The following is an 18,953-nucleotide window of genomic DNA, read 5'->3' on the forward strand; positions in this document are numbered from 1 at the left end:
GCTTCAACTGTTACACGTTGCGAATTACGTAATGGAAAATAAGGAGTCTTAAAATTAAAGTAATTGAAGCATTCAGTTGTCATTTTCTGGTAAGTGACAAAATATTTACTATGACAAAATTATTACTTATATTTAGCAATGTGTTGTACTTTGTGTTCTTTTACATATGCATTTGTTACATCCAAATAAATTTGTTACATATCAGGGGACAATATTACAGACCAGGTATGATGTATTCAAACTTTCATTATACAGAAGAAAGATATACTATTTCAAAATGTTCCTGGTGCATTTATTTATGTATTCAGTAATATAATCAAGCATACCTTTGGTCTCAATGGTATGTATCATACTGTAATTTCCATGCCCAGCACCAGTAACTGCTGCAATCTGTTAAATTAAGATACACATCAATATCGAATATGTACAAACTTTATATATTGTTTGATTTATATATATATATATATATATATATATATATATATATATATATATATATATATATATATATATGGACACTACGAGTGACTTAAGAGTGTTCACTATTAGTCAATAGAGTCGTATATTTCAAACACAGCATAACCAGTGAAATAGCCACAGATAGACACGCGCGTTGTCGTGACCTAGAACGACCAGAGTGTATATTCCGTATTTTTTGTTCTGAATGGTATATATAATCACATTGAGGAAAGAAAAACTGACACGTCTCCTGACCCGTCAACTGGTCGATTCCGTGTGGTAGTCCCACATATTGTATAAATTTAATCGAATGGATATATACAATCACACTGTCAATATTTGAAAATGCAAATTTGCGGAATTGAACTTCACACTACAACTTTAAAGAACATTACCTGAACACTATAGTTAGTATTGTCTTGGAGATTAACTATAATGTACATATCTGTTGTTGTATTTTCAACCATTGGATTGTCTTCATCGCCTGTTCCCCAATACCTAACGACGTAATGATCCAAAATGCCATTTACGAACTCAGGTGTTGTCCAACCAATTTCTATGATATTGGACAACGCGGCCGTCAATGTCACATTCCTAGGACTAGATGGCGCTGTAATAATGATATCAAAGTTTAGAATCATTACATTCTCTCTTCATATATGATATTTATATTACTCAAGGCAATGAGTTTATTTTCTTGCTATCAATTTTATCAAATTGACAGCCATGACTTGCATAGTTTTTTTTCCTTCCGGAAGGAAGGAGGTACTTTAGGGGTGGAAACTTATGTATGTATGTATGTATGTATGTATGTATGTATGTATGTATGTATGTATGTATGTATGTATGTATGTATGTGTGTGTGTGTGTGTGTTTGTTTGTGTATCTGTCTGTGTCATCGTTTTCTCCATAACGGCTGGCTCAATTCAAACGAAGTTCTGCAATGGCAAGAACTCATTGGGTTTGGTAAACATCCCGTGAATATTAAAGAGCAAGTTTGGTAATTAATGGTTTTCGGTAATTAGGTTATATCTCAAGAATGCACGCTTCAAATTCATTAAAACTTGGTACATACATTTGCGATATCAAAACGCATCTGTCATGAAAATATAATCGATTTAGCTTTTAGTTTTAATAAGTTATTGAGGCCACACAAAAGAAAGTTGTTGTTTCTGGTCAGGAAATATTGCCTAAAGTGGTGTGACGATGCAATTTTTTTTGTTAATTGTTCATGATTAGTTGTGAAGTTTTCTTCCCTGAAATAGTAATTAATATAGGGAGAATTACTATGTGTTTTTTCTTGGATATGCAGTCTGCATTGGTTGGACAAACACAATGTTTACAATGTTATGTGGGTTTGAATTTCGTTTATTATTCGCAGGTTTTGTTTTTTTGTGTGCATATCCCGCGTATGTAGGGGATCGCAGAAGCCGAAGTGAAGTTGAGGATGGCAAGCTTTCCAGTGCTGAGAATATAGGAGGTGAGCATTTGAACAACATGTCTGACAACTAACTTTCATTCACTATACAAAAAGTCATATTTGACCATGTCTTTCCACCGGGTAAATCATGGGCAGAGGATGTGTAAAGTGATGAGTATGAGACGAAGTTCCACCTTTGACTTAATTTACCCCTGGTGATCTCTAACACGGGGGTTGTAGACAGTCAAAAGTGATACTACGTCTTGTACTACCCCTGGACAGAGATGGAGGTTAGGTGGGTCACAGGTAGGAAAAAGGTTTGGTAAAGGTGATTAAATGTGACTTTTCGTATAGTGGAAAATCACAAATATAGAGCTAAAATTCTTGCGTAAATTCCTATGTAAGAATTTCAGCTCTATATCTGTTATTTTATGCTTGCATAAATCATGAAATTGCAAAACTATACCCTTACGGAAGGCATTCAGTTTAAATCTGGTTATTACATGAAATATGAACTTTTATACAATTTTTAGTTTGATGAGACTGTCGAGATTTTAGTGATAGGTATACGACAGGCGAAGTTGTATTTGGTGGATTGGCGGAATCGTGAAAGTGGACACCTGGTGGAATTGTTTATACAATATGACTTCCATGCTAGAAATGTTGCCTTCCTAAAGACTTTTATGGCCCAAAACGTACTTAATAGAATGTTGTACTGACAATCGTGAAATAATGCAAATAGGAACTATATAGGTCACAGAAATAATGAAGGCACGGGAACGAAAACTGCAGCGGTCTTATCACACCCAACTATAACGTGATCAATTTTGGACAGTCGGGGTTAATTGAGGTGAATTCAAAATATATATGTCTGCAATGTCATGGGCAGGTAGCACTGCGTCAATCAAGCGATTCTATTACAAAGTAGGGTAAATTCTTTTTCATGATACTAGTGATACTAATGTATTGTCCCATACTGTGATAAAAGCGTTAAATGAACAATTATTAGCACTTAAAAGTAGATCTACAGCGGCACAACGGCTCTTCATACTTTAACTTCCTGGTGAGCATACAGTGTATTGCAGCCACTGCTGCACTCGCACGGGACAAAAGCATTCATATTGCAGCCTCTATCCAACCAGACAGCCAATTATACATTTCGATTGTTTTAGTCACAAGCTTGGTTCAAATATTGCCCAGGGAACTTAGTCAGTCCATCACTCTGTTTTAGTCACAAGCTTGGTTTAAATATTGTCCAGTCCATCACTCCATATGTATGGCAATCTCAATTCCGTTTCAAAGTGATGCTGTAATATGCTCAGCAGTAAAAGAAACATCTAATCTATAAGTCCCCCACCCCTATCATTTGTGTCTTATTAACTGAAAAAGTGTGATATATTGACGTAAAAATAAACTTACTATTTCAGCATGTCGAGTTTCACATTCCTTTTCTGCATGTGCGTCATGGCTACCTATTCACTTTCAGGGTCGTTAAATGTCACCTGTTTGAACCTACACGATCATCAGCGACGTCGAAGATTTTGTTAACGTTATCTGTTTTAATGTGCAGTAATGTAACTAAAATCTTCCAAAATGGAAGCCAGTATCACCTATATGCAGCATCAAAACGTTAAGACAGCTTTCCTTTTTGAATAAATTATTTCGAGTAAATTGTTAACCAATCAAATCGCGCATATTAAGGCAAGCATTTAAACCAAACTTGAAAGCTGTGATAAAAATCACTACTTGGTAGATCAAATGACTTACATTGGTTATTACGCACACGCAATTCAACATAACTTTGAAGCAACGTGCGCTTAGTTTGTCTTGGTCAGCTATGAACTCTGTCATTCTGATGAGGATAGTCGACAAGACAAATCGACAATACGGAAATGTTATGTTATTATTGGGATGGGGGTGCCATTAACCAACATATAGTGTGAACGTTTTACAATACTATGGTTTGCTGCAATTTACAGGTGTTTGGCCTGTGACAATTCCCGCTTTTTTAAAATAAAATTCCTTCAATCCACAATATCAAATGCCTTACCCCAAGTGTATAAATAATTACATGTCTTACCACCCTCAACTGTCCGTACTTTATCCATTCTACTCCATGGACTTGCCTCATTATTGTTGATAAATCTAACTTGCACCTCATATTCTGTGTATGGTCTTAATTTATTCAGCATTAAGGATCTCTGCGTGCCATCCCTTTCGCTGGTCTGCTCATAATCATCTCCACTATTTTCCTCCCGATACCTGATGTCAAACCTGTCAATGTAGCCATTTTTCCCGTCATGATTACATTTAATCCTTTGAGGTTGTGGCACCTGTTTAAGATGAATAATTTCAAATCAATATCACCAACAGACCGACGTTACCAGTGTGAAAAACAAAAATACTTCAAATGTTAGCCATTTTTAAAAAATTTACAACATAATTCAGGGATGGGAAGACTGTGTGTGTGTGTGCCCAATTGAAACGAATTTTGAGGCGCATATTCTTTAAGCTAATGTCTAGAAGTGATTAGGTTTTTGTAAACATGCCATGAGTGAATACTAATGAGTTACTTGCATAATTAATGGTTTTCGGTAATTAGGCTATATCTCAAAATGCATGCTTCAAATTCAACAAAGGGCCCATATCCTGAATGGCTAGTTATTGTAGCTTTTAGTTTTGATGAGGATTGTTGATGTAGCTTTTAGATTTAATGAGTCATTTGCATAATTAATGATTTTCAGTAATTAGGTTATATATCAAAAATGCAACGTACAGATTCTGTATAATTTGATACATGCATTCATGATAGCAGGGTGCAAATGTCTCATGAATATTATTGATGTAATTAGTAATAGTTTTAATGAGTCTTTTGCATAATTAATGTTTTTCAGTAATTAGCACATTTCTTATTCAATATCATTTACTACGTACATCAACCATAGCATACTGTACAGCTTCTCTTCAGCTTTTGTGGTGTGATGCAGCTTTTAGTTTTAATGAGTCATTTGTACAAGATAATTTTCCTTAATAATTAATACTCTTCTAATTATATCAAATTTGATACATACTTCAAACATAACTAATCGCATATGTTCTGTTGCATTCCAACAATTATTGTGTGTAGGAATGAAAATACGGAAGGCACCCACTTTAAATCTGGTAAATCTTGTCCTCTTAAGACACGTATCATATCCACATTGATAAATTAATTTCTGCATGACTGTTTGTCTTAAACTAAATAACTTTGAAGGTTAGTATGAATATAATAAAATAAAAAGATTCTCTCTCTCTCTCTCTCTCTCTCTCTCTCTCTCTCTCTCTCTCTCTCTCTCTCTCTCTCTCTCTCTCTCTCTCTTCTCTCTCTCTCTCTCTCTCTCTCTTTCACCTCACCTCAATATCTATCCTGATAATCCTTGGTTGCGAAGAGGTAGCATTTCGTATTATTGGTCCTTGGTCGGGAACTGTAATAGCAAATGGAACAATATATGTATTGAAAGTGTTTGATCATAATCTAAACTATTATATTTATATACAAAGATAATACTTAAAATGTATAACATAGTGATGTATCTCTATAACATTCATATGTAAATTATTGTCATTAACACCATTTCCATAAGATACATGAATACTAAAAAGGTTATATCAATTTATTTCTAAACATGCAAAGGGTTTAAATGTATGTATGCCAAACAAAAACTAATCAGATTAGACATAGTCATATAATGCACACAAAAGTTAAAAAAATAATTTGAACCAACAGTTCTGTATTACTTATAATTCCGTTGGTGAATAACGCAGCTGGGAGATATTGCTAATTTGCAAATTATTATAACAAATTCTACCACCGAAACCTGCTGAATAATAGCTTTGAAATTTATATATATAGCTTTGAAATATATATATATATATATATATATATATATATATATATATATATATATATATATATATATATATATATATATATATATATATATATATATACATATGTTGAGGGTAGAAGAAAATCAAGTCGGGTTTTTCGTCTCTACAAGCCTGTTTCGTGAGTAAGTCACTCGTCAGGAGATGTTGATGTACTGAATATACCTCGTATAAATCGTGTGGTGTAAGGCGGGTTTTACCTAGGGTGTTGAGTGGTGGCATATACGAGGTATATTCAGTACATCAACATCTCCTGACGAGTGACTTACTCACGAAACAGGCTTGTAGAGACGAAAAACCCGACTTGATTTTCTTCTACCATCAACATATACTCCGCTCTGCGTGCAGACGTATCGAGCACTGTACTACGGACAAATCTTACCACTGACTTCCTAACCTGCTCCAAGCTCACACTTGTAGAGCACTCTTCGATAACCCGCAATGGAGAAATTCAACATCGACTACTCACCAAAGAATATACCCCTCCCTTCACACAACGATTACCTACTTCGCCTCATCGAAAAGACCGAACAGTTCCTATGAAGAATGCGTTGGAAAGCTTTCTTCTTCCTCAACCCCAGCGCAACGTCTTCAACCACAAATACATACGGCTTCAAGTCTACAAAGAACCCCCCTCCAATCGACGAGCTCAAGGAATTCGAAGACGACATACTAAGGATGATCCAATCTACAAAGTTCAAGCAACTAAACAACCCGCTCCTGAAAAAGCTTGCAGACGACACCAAACGCATCAAAGACGAAACCAGCCTTATAATCACCGCCGACAAGAGGACAAACTACTACAAACTTAAACCAAAAACATACAACGACCTCCTAAAACAAAACGTCACAAAATCCTACAAACACGCACAACCCAACACCACACAAGCAATCCATACAGAAAACAAAAAGATCGCAACGAAACTACACATCGATGACAGAGTAGATACTACAGCATACAAAGAAGCATTCATCACACTCAAAGACCACAAACCGAATTTCAGCAACAAACCTACCTGCCGGCTTATCAACCCCGCAAAATCCGAGATAGGCAAAATCAGTAAACAAATACTCGACCGAATCAACACAAAAATTCTAAATTCGACAAAGTTCAACCAATGGAAGAATACAGCATCAGTAATCGAATGGTTCAAAGCCATCGAAAACAAACAAGCCCACAACTTCATCAGCTTCGATGTTGTAGAATTCTACCCATCAATCAGCCAAGACCTCCTCAACAGAGCACTGACATTTGCCTCAGACTACGACAGCATCACAGCCGACGAACGTAACATCATCCTCCATGCCAAGAACTCTGTCCTTATACATAAACAACAACCCTGGGAAAAGAAAGGCAACACAACATTCGACGTAACAATGGGCAGTTATGATGGTGCCAAAACATGCGAGCTGGTAGGAAGCTTCCTCCTCTCCCAACTACAAGGCCCTGATATCATCATAGGGCTATACAGAGATGACGGATTAGCCGTTTCGAACACATCACCAAGAGACACAGAAAACATCAAGAAAAACATATGCCGCATTTTCCACCTCAACGGACTACGCATAACAATAGAAGCCAACAAACAGATAATCAACTTTTTAGATGTCACCCTCAACTTGAGCAACGATACGTACCGGCCCTACACAAAGCCCGACACCATCCTGCAATACGTACACAGAGATAGCAACCACCCACAAACCACGACTAAGAGCATACCCACTGGTATTAACAAACGCCTATCATTACACTCTTCGAACAAAGCATCTTTCGACCAAGCCGCACCTCCATACCAAAAAGCACTCTACGAGAGCGGATACAAATACACACTACACTACGAGCCGACCACGACCTCTAGACGAAGAAACAGACAACGGAAAGACATATTATGGTACAACCCCCCATTCAGCAAAAATGTTAGCACCAACATCGGACACAGATTCCTCAGCCTTGTAGACAAACACTTCCACAAAGATCATAAACTCAGAAAAATCTTCAACCGCAACACCGTTAAAATCAGTTACAGCTGCATGAATAACATCGAGCATGTCATCAACAACCACAAGAAACGCATCCTTATTTCACACGAACGCACCAACACCACCGTAAACAGCACCAATGCCGATAAAACATGCAACTGTCGGCAAAAGAAAACATGCCCGCTCAACGAAAACTGCCTACAGAAATCTGTAATCTACCAAGCAGCCGTCACACGCAAGGACAACGACATTACAGAAACATACATCGGGCTCACAGAAAACGAGTTTAAGACAAGGTACAGAAACCATACAGCATCATTCCGACACACTAAACATAGGAACTCTACGGAACTCAGCAAACATATCTGGACCCTCAAGGATAAAAACATCGACCACTCCATTTCCTGGCGACCACTTTCATCCCACCCAACCTACAATAGCGCAAGCAAGAAGTGCAATTTATGCCTCAAAGAAAAGTTCTTTATTATCTGCCGACCCGAACTATCCACATTAAATAAACGAAATGAACTTATATCCTCTTGCCGCCATCGAAATAAAACATTGTTGTGTAACACCTGACCAATCGCACACATAATTGACACCTTTTGTACAAACAAAAGCACCACTCAACACCCTAGGTAAAACCCGCCTTACACCACACGATTTATACGAGGTATATTCAGTACATCAACATCTCCTGACGAGTGACTTACTCACGAAACAGGCTTGTAGAGACGAAAAACCCGACTTGATTTTCTTCTACCATCAACATATACTCCGACGTATCAGACGTATCGAGCACTGTACTACGGACAAATCTTACCACTAACTTCCTATATATATATATATATATATATATATATATATATATATATATATATATATATATATATATATATATATATATATATATATATATAGTTTTGCTCTGCCACTGCGGTATAGAGCACTGTCTTAGCAGATTGATACTCACCGAGTTATATATATATATATATATATATATATATATATATATATATATATATATATATATATATATATATATATATATATATATATATATATATATAGACAGCTCAGTAAACATTGTGCGAACCGTCTTGGTGTGTGTGCGGAGAGAGAGAGAGAGAGAGAGAGAGAGAGAGAGAGAGAGAGAGAGAGAGAGAGAGAGAGAGAGAGAGAGAGAGAGAGAGAGAGAGAGAGAGAGAGAGAGAGAGAGAGATGCACACGGAATGCGAAATCTTCAGACACGTTTCACACATCACTACAAGTTTTAGTGTTCCTAGGTCTACAACTTTAAAACGCTAAGCTTATAATAGTGTGTGAAAGTGTTTACGGTTGATATAAATTGAACACTTGTAGCATAATTTGTTATTCTAGACCTGTGTTTTACAAAAGTGTCAGTACACTTTTACTGCTTGACCTAAATTGCAACCGTTGTTTTCTTACTTTATATGACAATTTTAAAAAGAAACATGGGTACTTACCACCACATAAAGTAATGTTTGTTGTAAAGGTGTCTTTGCTTCCCTCTCCCTTTGGTCCCGGTCTCTTGACAGTCACTGTGAAATCATAACTAGTTGACCACTGTAATCCAGTAATGGTTGTACTGTAACTTGTCTTACTAGGGTCTTGTACAACGATATTATGATGCATAGTCCAGTTATTATTTTCTCCTGACTGTTCGTAGTACACATTGTAAGCCTCTACTGGTCCATCACCTATGTCAGTTGATTCAATCCATTTCTGCCAGGTAATAGTTGCGTTAGTAGCTTCAACAGTCACAGTTGGGGTATTGGTTGAGGCAAATCTTGGCAGTTCTAATATATATACAATAAATATATCAAATTAGTACTATCAGCACAACTTTCAAAAACATCGCACATTCCATTAATGAAATAACTACAGTGGACATGAAATGAAATAAATGATGAAAATATGCAAAATGAATTTAAAAACAGTGCACATTCGATTATTGAAGAAAATTAGAGTTGAATTAAAGTAAAATAAATGAAATGAATAAAATTTATTTCATCAGATACCAATAATGAGCTACACTTTCAAAGCGCATACATATGATACAAATATGTAAAATTTCAAAACAAAATAATGTAACTCAACGAACATACAGAATGAAAGCATTCACACACACACACACACACACACACACACACACACACACACACAGATACATGCATATTTTTCTAAATACATAACTCAATAATGTAAAATTCTTAAAATACGAGGACATTAAAGGCAGTTGAACAAATGTACTCATATGCATAAACATACAACGATATATACAGTGCCATGTATAGACACATAACTCAATAATGAAAAGTGTTTATAATACAACGACAGTAAAAACTATACGTAGCAACGCGGGGTTTATATGAGTGTAAACACACAAGCACAAATATGTATTGTTTTGGATTATGTTTCTGTATTCATGTGACTTTTTCAGTGTTATAAACATGAATATATAACTCATCTCATCACTAGCTCATGTCTATAATTACAGCATGCAGGTAGTACCTAATTTATGACCTTATAAGATAGTATTTAATTATATCTTTGGTAAATCTTTGATATATTTTGCTACATGTCTGATGCTTTCTCATCTTTCATGAAGGAAGAAATTATGGACTATTCACTCTCTATGAAATTCACACCAGAGTTATGCATTAATAAAGAAAATCGTCTTCAAGTGAGATATGCCCTGTCTATCCCATTGCATCGCTATACATAAGCATATAAGAATATTAATAAGGGGTTGGGTTACTCATTATCCTTTGCTTGTAACTGTTAGTGTACCACTTGAAGCAATAAAGAATGTAGTGTTTTGATTGTACTCTATGACGCGGGTTATCTTTCCTTGCCCATTAAGCCGAATACCTGTCAACTCGCTAACAAGACCAGGATTAAGAACGTAATATGGTTACACTTCAATATAGATGAAAGTGCTGTCCAACTGTCACCGACATTGGATCTGTGATTGGGAGGATGGGGTTCCCTGTGTTAAAAGTTAACATTTCGAAAGCATCTCCACACACTGTCCTTGTAACTTACCATACACGCTTACTACTATTGTTTTTGTGGCTGTGTTAAATGGAGGTAACTGAAGCATACAGGTATACCGATCATTTACATTCACTGTAACACCAGTAAAGTTTGCAGTATACACGTAACTTGACTCTTCTTGGATACCATTGGCAGACAACCATGATGAAGACCCCGAAAGTTGAATCTGGATTTCATTAGATTCAGGTTCGCGAATACTATAGCTTTTACAGATGAAATAAGTTTCTTCATCTGGATTTACTTTAACATTCATGAAGTCAACTATATTGGGGGGAATGACCTCTGCAAGAAATCAAACAATGAGGATTATTAGCGATCTACAAAATACATAGATATTCTGATACCTGACTGTTTTGATTGTATCTATAACGTGTATTTATAAGAGCACGTTTATTGATGACCCAATTCTTTCTCCAAAAGGATATTAATTGATCATTGGCAATTTGTATATATGCATGTAAGTATGTACGTAATGAAATGGATTTGAGGAAAAAAATATACGTTTACGAGTCGAACCCACGTCCCCATAATGTAAATGTAATTTGCGCCCCACGCTTGTGGAATGTTCTGCCGTCGTATATGCAGTGTCACTACATTCCAGGCATTTAAATCAGGTCTAAAACCTATTTCCCCAACAAGATTTTTGCTTGATTCTGTTTTTGTACTCGTTTTTCTGTGCTTTGTAAAGCACATTGTGGTAGTTTTTATGGAATGCGCTATATAAGAAAATTATCTTAGATTAGATTAGATTAGACTATCAAGAATTCTCTATCCAGCTGAGGTAACGCATCAGCTGGCGAATTCCGTGTGCGTCCTGGTGTGTTCGCTTTAATGTATGTATGTATGTATGTATGTATGTATGTATGTATGTATGTATGTATGTATGTATGTATGTATGTATGTATTCATGGCTGTCTGTCTGTACACACACACATACATATTTATGTAAACTATGTATGTATGTATGTATGTATGTATGTATGTATGTATGTCTAAGACCTTTTTCCCCAACAAGATTTTTGCTTGATTCTGTTTTTGTACTCGTGTTTCTGTGCTTTGTAAAGCACATTGTGGTAGTTTTTATGGAATGCGCTATATAAGAAAATTATCTTAGATTAGATTAGATTAGACTATCAAGAATTCTCTATCCAGCTGAGGTAACGCATCAGCTGGCGAATTCCGTGTGCGTCCTGGTGTGTTCGCTTTAATGTATGTATGTATGTATGTATGTATGTATGTATGTATGTATGTATGTATGTATGTATGTATGTATGTATTCATGGCTGTCTGTCTGTACACACACACATACATATTTATGTAAACTATGTATGTATGTATGTATGTATGTATGTATGTATGTATGTATGTATGTATGTATGTATGTATGTATGTCTAAGACCTTTTTCCCCAACAAGATTTTTGCTTGATTCTGTTTTTGTACTCGTGTTTCTGTGCTTTGTAAAGCACATTGTGGTAGTTTTTATGGAATGCGCTATATAAGAAAATTATCTTAGATTAGATTAGATTAGACTATCAAGAATTCTCTATCCAGCTGAGGTAACGCATCAGCTGGCGAATTCCGTGTGCGTCCCGGTGTGTTCCCTTTAATGTATGTATGTATGTATGTATGTATGTATGTATGTATGTATGTATGTATGTATGTATGTATGTATGTATGTCACATGTATGTATGTATGTATGAATGAATGCATGCATGCATGCATGTATGTTTGCATGTATGTATGCATATATGTATGTATGTATGTGTGTATGTATGTATGTATGTATGTATGTATGTATGTATGTATGTATGTATTCATGGCTGTCTGTCTGTACACACATACATATTATGAATTTTGTTATGTATGTATGTGTATGTACATACGTACATTCAGACAGATATAGACACATACATACATACATACATACATACATACATACATACATACATACATGCATGCATACATACATACATACATACATACATACATACATACATACATTACATTACATTACATTGCGTGATGAATAGACGTATGTATGTATGTATGTATGTATGTATGTATGTATGTATGTATGTATGTATGTCTGTCTGTCTGTCTAACTGTCAAAATGCCCGCTTTCCCAAATGTTTACATATCTGTACTTCCTTCCCATTTATGTGTGTGGTTCAACTTAATAAATGATATATTCACATATTTCAACTTACTTCCTTGGCATTCATTATTTATGGCAGAAGTCCATCCTTGAGCACATCCAGTAGTCGGACAGGCACCCGTGGACCTATTACATGCTGCATTGTCTTTACAGTGACAGTTGTAGTTACAAAGGTCGCCGTACATACCAACTGGACAGTTATCAGGTACTGAAAAGAATGATATTACAGTTTTCAACTTCTATAAAATTGCGAAACATGTTCTATGTTCTTTGCTGCCAGCCCTACCTTTCCAAATCTGAAAAAGCTATTCAAATGCACTTCCTTGATATGCTGAGTGGTACTGTGAATGTAATATATGTGAATACAATGGTTAATTACTATTTACGTTTGACTATGCCATGATACAGTTTAAAGGAAGTTGTAGCCGGTAATCATTTTCTAAAAATATCCACTTCATGTAAACAATTACTCATGAAATATAGAATGGCCGATATTTGCTTGTACGAAAATAATTTTGCACACAAGTAGTAAAAACTATTTCGAAACATATACACTTTGTTGAGACATGTGCACTACCAATTTCTTACATGATTCAAAGTAATTGTGCCACGTATAGTTTTGATGTCACTTGAAATTGTTAACCAGACAAGTTTTGGACATTATAATTTGTTTTTCAATACAATGGTAATTATGTTTGATGATACAAACGCAATTCGTTCAAATTATTAACCACTACAGATTAAAAACTTTGCAAGTTAACAAACTAAGACTAAAACTGTTACTGGAATATATTTTGATCCAATTACACGTTTAGCAGATTAGGGTTTCAGAAAACAAGTTTATTAAAGTGACATATATAGTGATTTGCACGACTTGTACTTACTATTGCAATAGGTTCCACTCCATCCTGATTCACAGGTACTAGTACCACCAGTACATCCTGTGGCTGCATCACAATCTGATGTACAGTGACATGTTTGTGTACATCCAGCACCATACATCCCTGTAGGACAGTCTGTTAATCAACAAATATAATTAAAGTCAGGGTATATTTTAGAAATCACTTTTTAGGGAGATCCGCGAGTTTCATTCTAACCATAGATTACAAACAAATATTTAGTGAAGTGTTACCAATGAATCAAAATGTGAAAAGAAAAGGAAATGTAGTTCTCATATTCAGGTAAACATAGAACTGTTTGAAATATGGGAAAGAACGCACCAACATTAGATGTACCTTGTGAATATACTCACAAGCTTTTTCGCCACATGTAAGATACCTGGTCAGATTGACCTTGTCTCACATGTTAGTGTCTTGGACTATGTTTATAAAAAAAACAGTCCTTTCCCACAACAGGGTGAGATAACATCATAATATTACGTTTTATCAAGTAGCAGTACATAAGTGTTGGGGACTCTTGTAAACATGAAGACATTGAATATAAGTTTTCCAAATGTAAAATAATGCCTTACTCTTTTTACAGTCCAGACCTGTATATGATGTACTACAGGAACAGCCATATGGTTCGGTTATACACTGCATCGTTCCTCTGCAAGCATCATCGTCGTTGCTTGAACACTGTCTGTCACACACAGCACCCCAATTACCTTTACCACATGCTGAACACAGAGATACATACATTGTTACGAACTAATGGAATTTACACAACATAAGCTGAAATTTTAACACATAATAAAACATAAGACGAGATTGCACTGTGGTATCATTAGCAAACCATCGATAAGCTTGATAAGCCACTCCATCCTGTCAAGCTATTTAACCGACTTTGTGCAGATTAACTATAGAATTATAGGCAGACATTTCATGCTCCAATTGTTTAATACTTTACTGTATACATTAAACTTTAACATTTAGGTTAATGAGTTATCTTTAATGATTTTGGGTTATTAGGTAAAATACGAATATATGCGTCAAAAGTCATACAATGTTATTACGTATATCAGCATTCAACAAAATTTATTAATGGTTTTTGGACTTTTTATATAATTTAATACACACATCGATGATAACAAAGCACTTGTATTCGATATAACTTGCATTCTTAAGATAAAGCCTAATTACCAAAAAACATTAATTATGCATTACAATTGAAACTTATACCAACAGGCTTTTGGGGATATATGTGCTTTGTTATGTTTGATGTATGTGTCAAATTACAATCAATGTGCATTCCAAAGATTAGGTTTAATTAATGTTCATTTTGATGTTAACCAGAATTTAATCAGCTTTTTTGTAATTAACATATGGAAGATTGTAGCAAGTTTCATTAGAATCGATGCAGTCGTTTTTTAGATATCGTATTCACAGACAGACTGACAGACAGACAGACAGACAGACAGATAACCCCCCCCCCCCACACACACACACACACACACACACACACATACACAGAGAAGCAGAGCATACTCTCCCTTTACTTGAGGTAAAATTCCTGATTGCTCATCAACCACTTAGATAACTATTTGGAAAAAAGTGATACCCTCAACTATGTTGTTTATCGTGATCATACGTATCAAAGTGTCTCACCTATGCAGAGGTAAGACATATCCTCAAGTAAAAACTTCTCCCAAGCTCTATGCCAATGTGGCGTCGTACCTTAGACTATCTGAACAACCAAGTAACTAGTCTGCAAACAGTTTACACCCTTGACAGCCTACCAATCCAAATTCATTCACTGACATTCTGACTCATCTTGGACACCTGTGTTTTTATATCATCTTGTGTACATGTCTAACACCTGTTCTCATCACACAGTATCAGTGTTTTCACTATATATATATATATATATATATATATATATATATATATATATATATATATATATATATATATATATTCATTCATTTATTTATTTATTTATTTATTTATTTAAATTCCAAGGTAAACACAAATGTGTTATTTATGAGACCACTTCCATCGATTACCAATACATAAGCTATTTGTCTATTCATTTCTTTGTGCATACGTCCTTTCACACAATAATGTATCACACTCACTCTATCATACCCAATACCTAATATTATACTTACCATTTTCACAATTACTGCCGTTAAACCCAGGTGGACATATACATTCACCTATGGTAGCATTACATACTCCTCCATTATAACAGGTTGGACATGATAACGTACAGTTTTCTCCATATTTACCATTTGGACACTCTAAGAAAACAACATAGAGGAGTAAATGGGCAACGTCAAATTGTGGAAACTGCTTCAACTGAAGTTGATTTGGAAGTAGTTATATATTCTGGGTTTTAATTTGCGAATTTGCAACAAAATATAAATTTTAACATTAGTTATGCTCATTGACAAACAGGCGTTTCCTAAATAAACAAGAGCATATATTGCTTTCATCAAGCAGCATGCTACTGTCTACTATTAATGTATTATAAGCTTTAGAAAATAATGTAAATTAGATTTATCACGTGAAGTTCAGAGTAATCACCAAGATGCAAAACAAGAAGTGAAATAATGCAATTCTTAACTCCATGCTCTGCACTTGCATGTTACCTCGTGCGAAAAGGTAATTATAGAACGGGAGGGTCGATTTATTCTCACGTGTGCCTATCTGTTTGCGAAAAATGCGTCACCATTCTCCTTAAACTGCTAAAATACCAACAAATAGGTAAAATCACTGAAATTTCATAAGTGTACACATTCTGTAAGCAATAAATGTAGCTTTGTTTCAATATACGTACAGCTTATCTATTTGTTCACACCTTTATATTGTCGCACACTTAATATGGTATCAACTCTTTTGGGCAATTTTGGATGCTCATTGAGTACTCGTCTAGATATTTGCTACTTTGGCAAATTTCATCTCACCCGGATAAAATTAGAGTGATGAAACTTAGCACGTCACTCTGTAGGTAAGGGTTAACTAATTAAATTTCATTTCTTTTTTAGTTTTAATTTCTGACATGGTTGTTTCCTGTGATCCGACCGTCACTCAAAATTGTAAGCAGTATTGTACAACTTTGATTCCAGTTTTTGCTATATGGTTAATTTTTTTTTATCTCATCGTAAACAAATTTGTATTTTCCACAACGAGTGATGTTGTAATTTGTATTTGTGTATTGAAATCGTTGCACGTATGATCGATTGGCGACTGTTCAGGGAAGAATAGCCATTTTTTGAAACTGAATGCAATGTTACAGTATCAACTAGCAACAATCAATAGGTTTCTTTATTTTAACGTTATTAACTGATAAGAAAATATATATCAAATGTATATCAGAGTATTAGTATTGTTATAACACGTAGTAGACACAGTTTTAACTTAGTGACAAGTGAATAAGAATGTGTGTGTGCGTGTTTCTGTGTCTGTGTCTGTGTCTGTGCCTGTGAGTGAGTGAGTGAGTGAGTGTGTGTGTGTGTGTGTGTTGTCATCGTGGACGCACTGATTTAAGTAAGTATATGTATGTGAGTAATATACAAGAAATCAAAACAAAACACATCTTACGATGATACCTACTTTTACATCAAACTATGTTCACTGTGTCTGTTACTTGTTATATCAAGTAAATCTTACAAACCATCGTTGAAAATGTGTTTTGCTGAACGAAAATGATTGACAGAAATCAAGGAGATTGTCTCATTATTAGCATAACGTGATTGAACATGGTGCGTCAATTTCGTGGCCAAGAAATCGAATGATAATTATTTTGTTCACACACCTTGGTGGTAAAATTCTACTTCAGTCATAGAGTATTGATATTACATATCTTTTGGAAGATTAAACTATATTAGACTAGATTAGATTAGATTAGATAAGATTGATTAGATTAGATTAGATTAGATTAGATTAGATTAGATTAGATTAGATTAGATTAAATTAAATTCAATAAGTTTCCGTTAGCAATTCAGCATAGTCGTTTTTAACGCAGTATATTACAAGAAGAGTACCTACCGCTTACTATAAGTTTCATCATTCCATGCTTTCCTTGACTTCGTTGACTTTCACTACTGTAACATTCATAGACTCCTCCATCATTGGTCTCAGCATATCTTATTGTTATATTTTCAAGACCATTCCATTCTGCTTTATCTTTGCCATTATGTTTCCATTTCAATGATGATGACTGTTGTATAGCTGCATTTGGTGTCATTGACAGTGTTATAGCTTCTCCCCAGCTGACTGTCTTGGTATGTCTTTCTGGTTTGATCTCAGCTAAAGATAACAATTATGATAACACGTATCAACATTATTAAAGGAAACAAAAGGCAGTGTTTTCTTCCTAGCTGCTTTAAGTGTTATTTAATTTAACTTATGTCCAGTGGGTCCTAAAAATTACTCTCAATACTCTTGCGGGTCTTCTCTACAAATAAGAGCAATAAATCATTCAAATTAGCCATGAACTATCCTATGTACACTTGGACAGAAACTTGTTCTATTGCACCACAATAAACTTACACCAAGATCATTAATCTCTGTTATTTTTATCTTACAGGTTGATTTGCTAGAACAATTAACGGATTGGGTAAAAGAATAGACAGACTGATAAATAAAGACACAGTTGACATCACCATTTTGAGCTCCAGTCCCAGAATTCCCTACTGAGAAGTAGAGAAGTCGTACAATGTAGGGTGATTAAAGTATTCTTTTTGTGACTCACAGAACATAAATTAATTATAAGACAACTAGAACGAAACCAGCCTTGCCTTTGTACCCCTTTAAACACAGAACTGCCCTATATAAGGAGGATTATGGCTAATCTATGCAAATACGGGAAATTCAAACTGCTGTTCAAAGCACTACCTTCTGGGTCTTGTTTTCAGCATTTTTTCTGTGCTCTGAGAAACACACAGGTCATGCATCATGTGCAAATTGTTTGTGAATGTCGTAGGATGGTAACTTGATACACAAATTAGTTGAAAATCAATCTGTTTGTTTCATAGAATGTAAAA

At 35.1% G+C, this 18,953-nt stretch overlaps 3 protein-coding genes across 3 annotated transcripts in view; all 3 read right to left on the reverse strand.

The window, feature by feature from the left end:
- The window catches only part of LOC144436302 (receptor-type tyrosine-protein phosphatase mu-like), a 142,264-nt gene that overhangs the window by 25,598 nt on the left and 97,713 nt on the right, over positions 1-18,953 (reverse strand). The gene's annotated exons all lie outside the window — the stretch shown is intronic.
- Positions 73-10,974, reverse strand: LOC144436429 (neogenin-like). The gene is made up of 7 exons (XM_078125227.1): positions 10,856-10,974; positions 9,274-9,606; positions 5,273-5,343; positions 3,960-4,212; positions 855-1,069; positions 327-390; positions 73-86 (listed from the first exon to the last, which is right to left on the reverse strand). The coding sequence occupies exons 1-7, from the start codon at positions 10,911-10,913 to the stop codon at positions 73-75; spliced, it is 1,008 nt and encodes a 335-aa protein (XP_077981353.1). The 5' UTR covers positions 10,914-10,974.
- LOC144436430 (uncharacterized) overlaps positions 13,000-18,953 on the reverse strand; it is a 34,779-nt gene continuing 28,825 nt past the window's right edge. The window contains exons 10-14 of the mRNA XM_078125228.1: positions 17,956-18,216; positions 16,074-16,205; positions 14,496-14,642; positions 13,909-14,040; positions 13,000-13,232 (exon numbers count right to left, since the gene is read on the reverse strand). Of these exons, the coding sequence (XP_077981354.1) occupies positions 13,000-13,232; positions 13,909-14,040; positions 14,496-14,642; positions 16,074-16,205; positions 17,956-18,216 (905 nt within the window). The remainder of the gene's footprint in view (positions 13,233-13,908; positions 14,041-14,495; positions 14,643-16,073; positions 16,206-17,955; positions 18,217-18,953) is intronic.

This window comes from Glandiceps talaboti, chromosome 6 (genome assembly GCF_964340395.1).
Source record: "Glandiceps talaboti chromosome 6, keGlaTala1.1, whole genome shotgun sequence".
Taxonomy (NCBI): domain Eukaryota; kingdom Metazoa; phylum Hemichordata; class Enteropneusta; family Spengelidae; genus Glandiceps; species Glandiceps talaboti.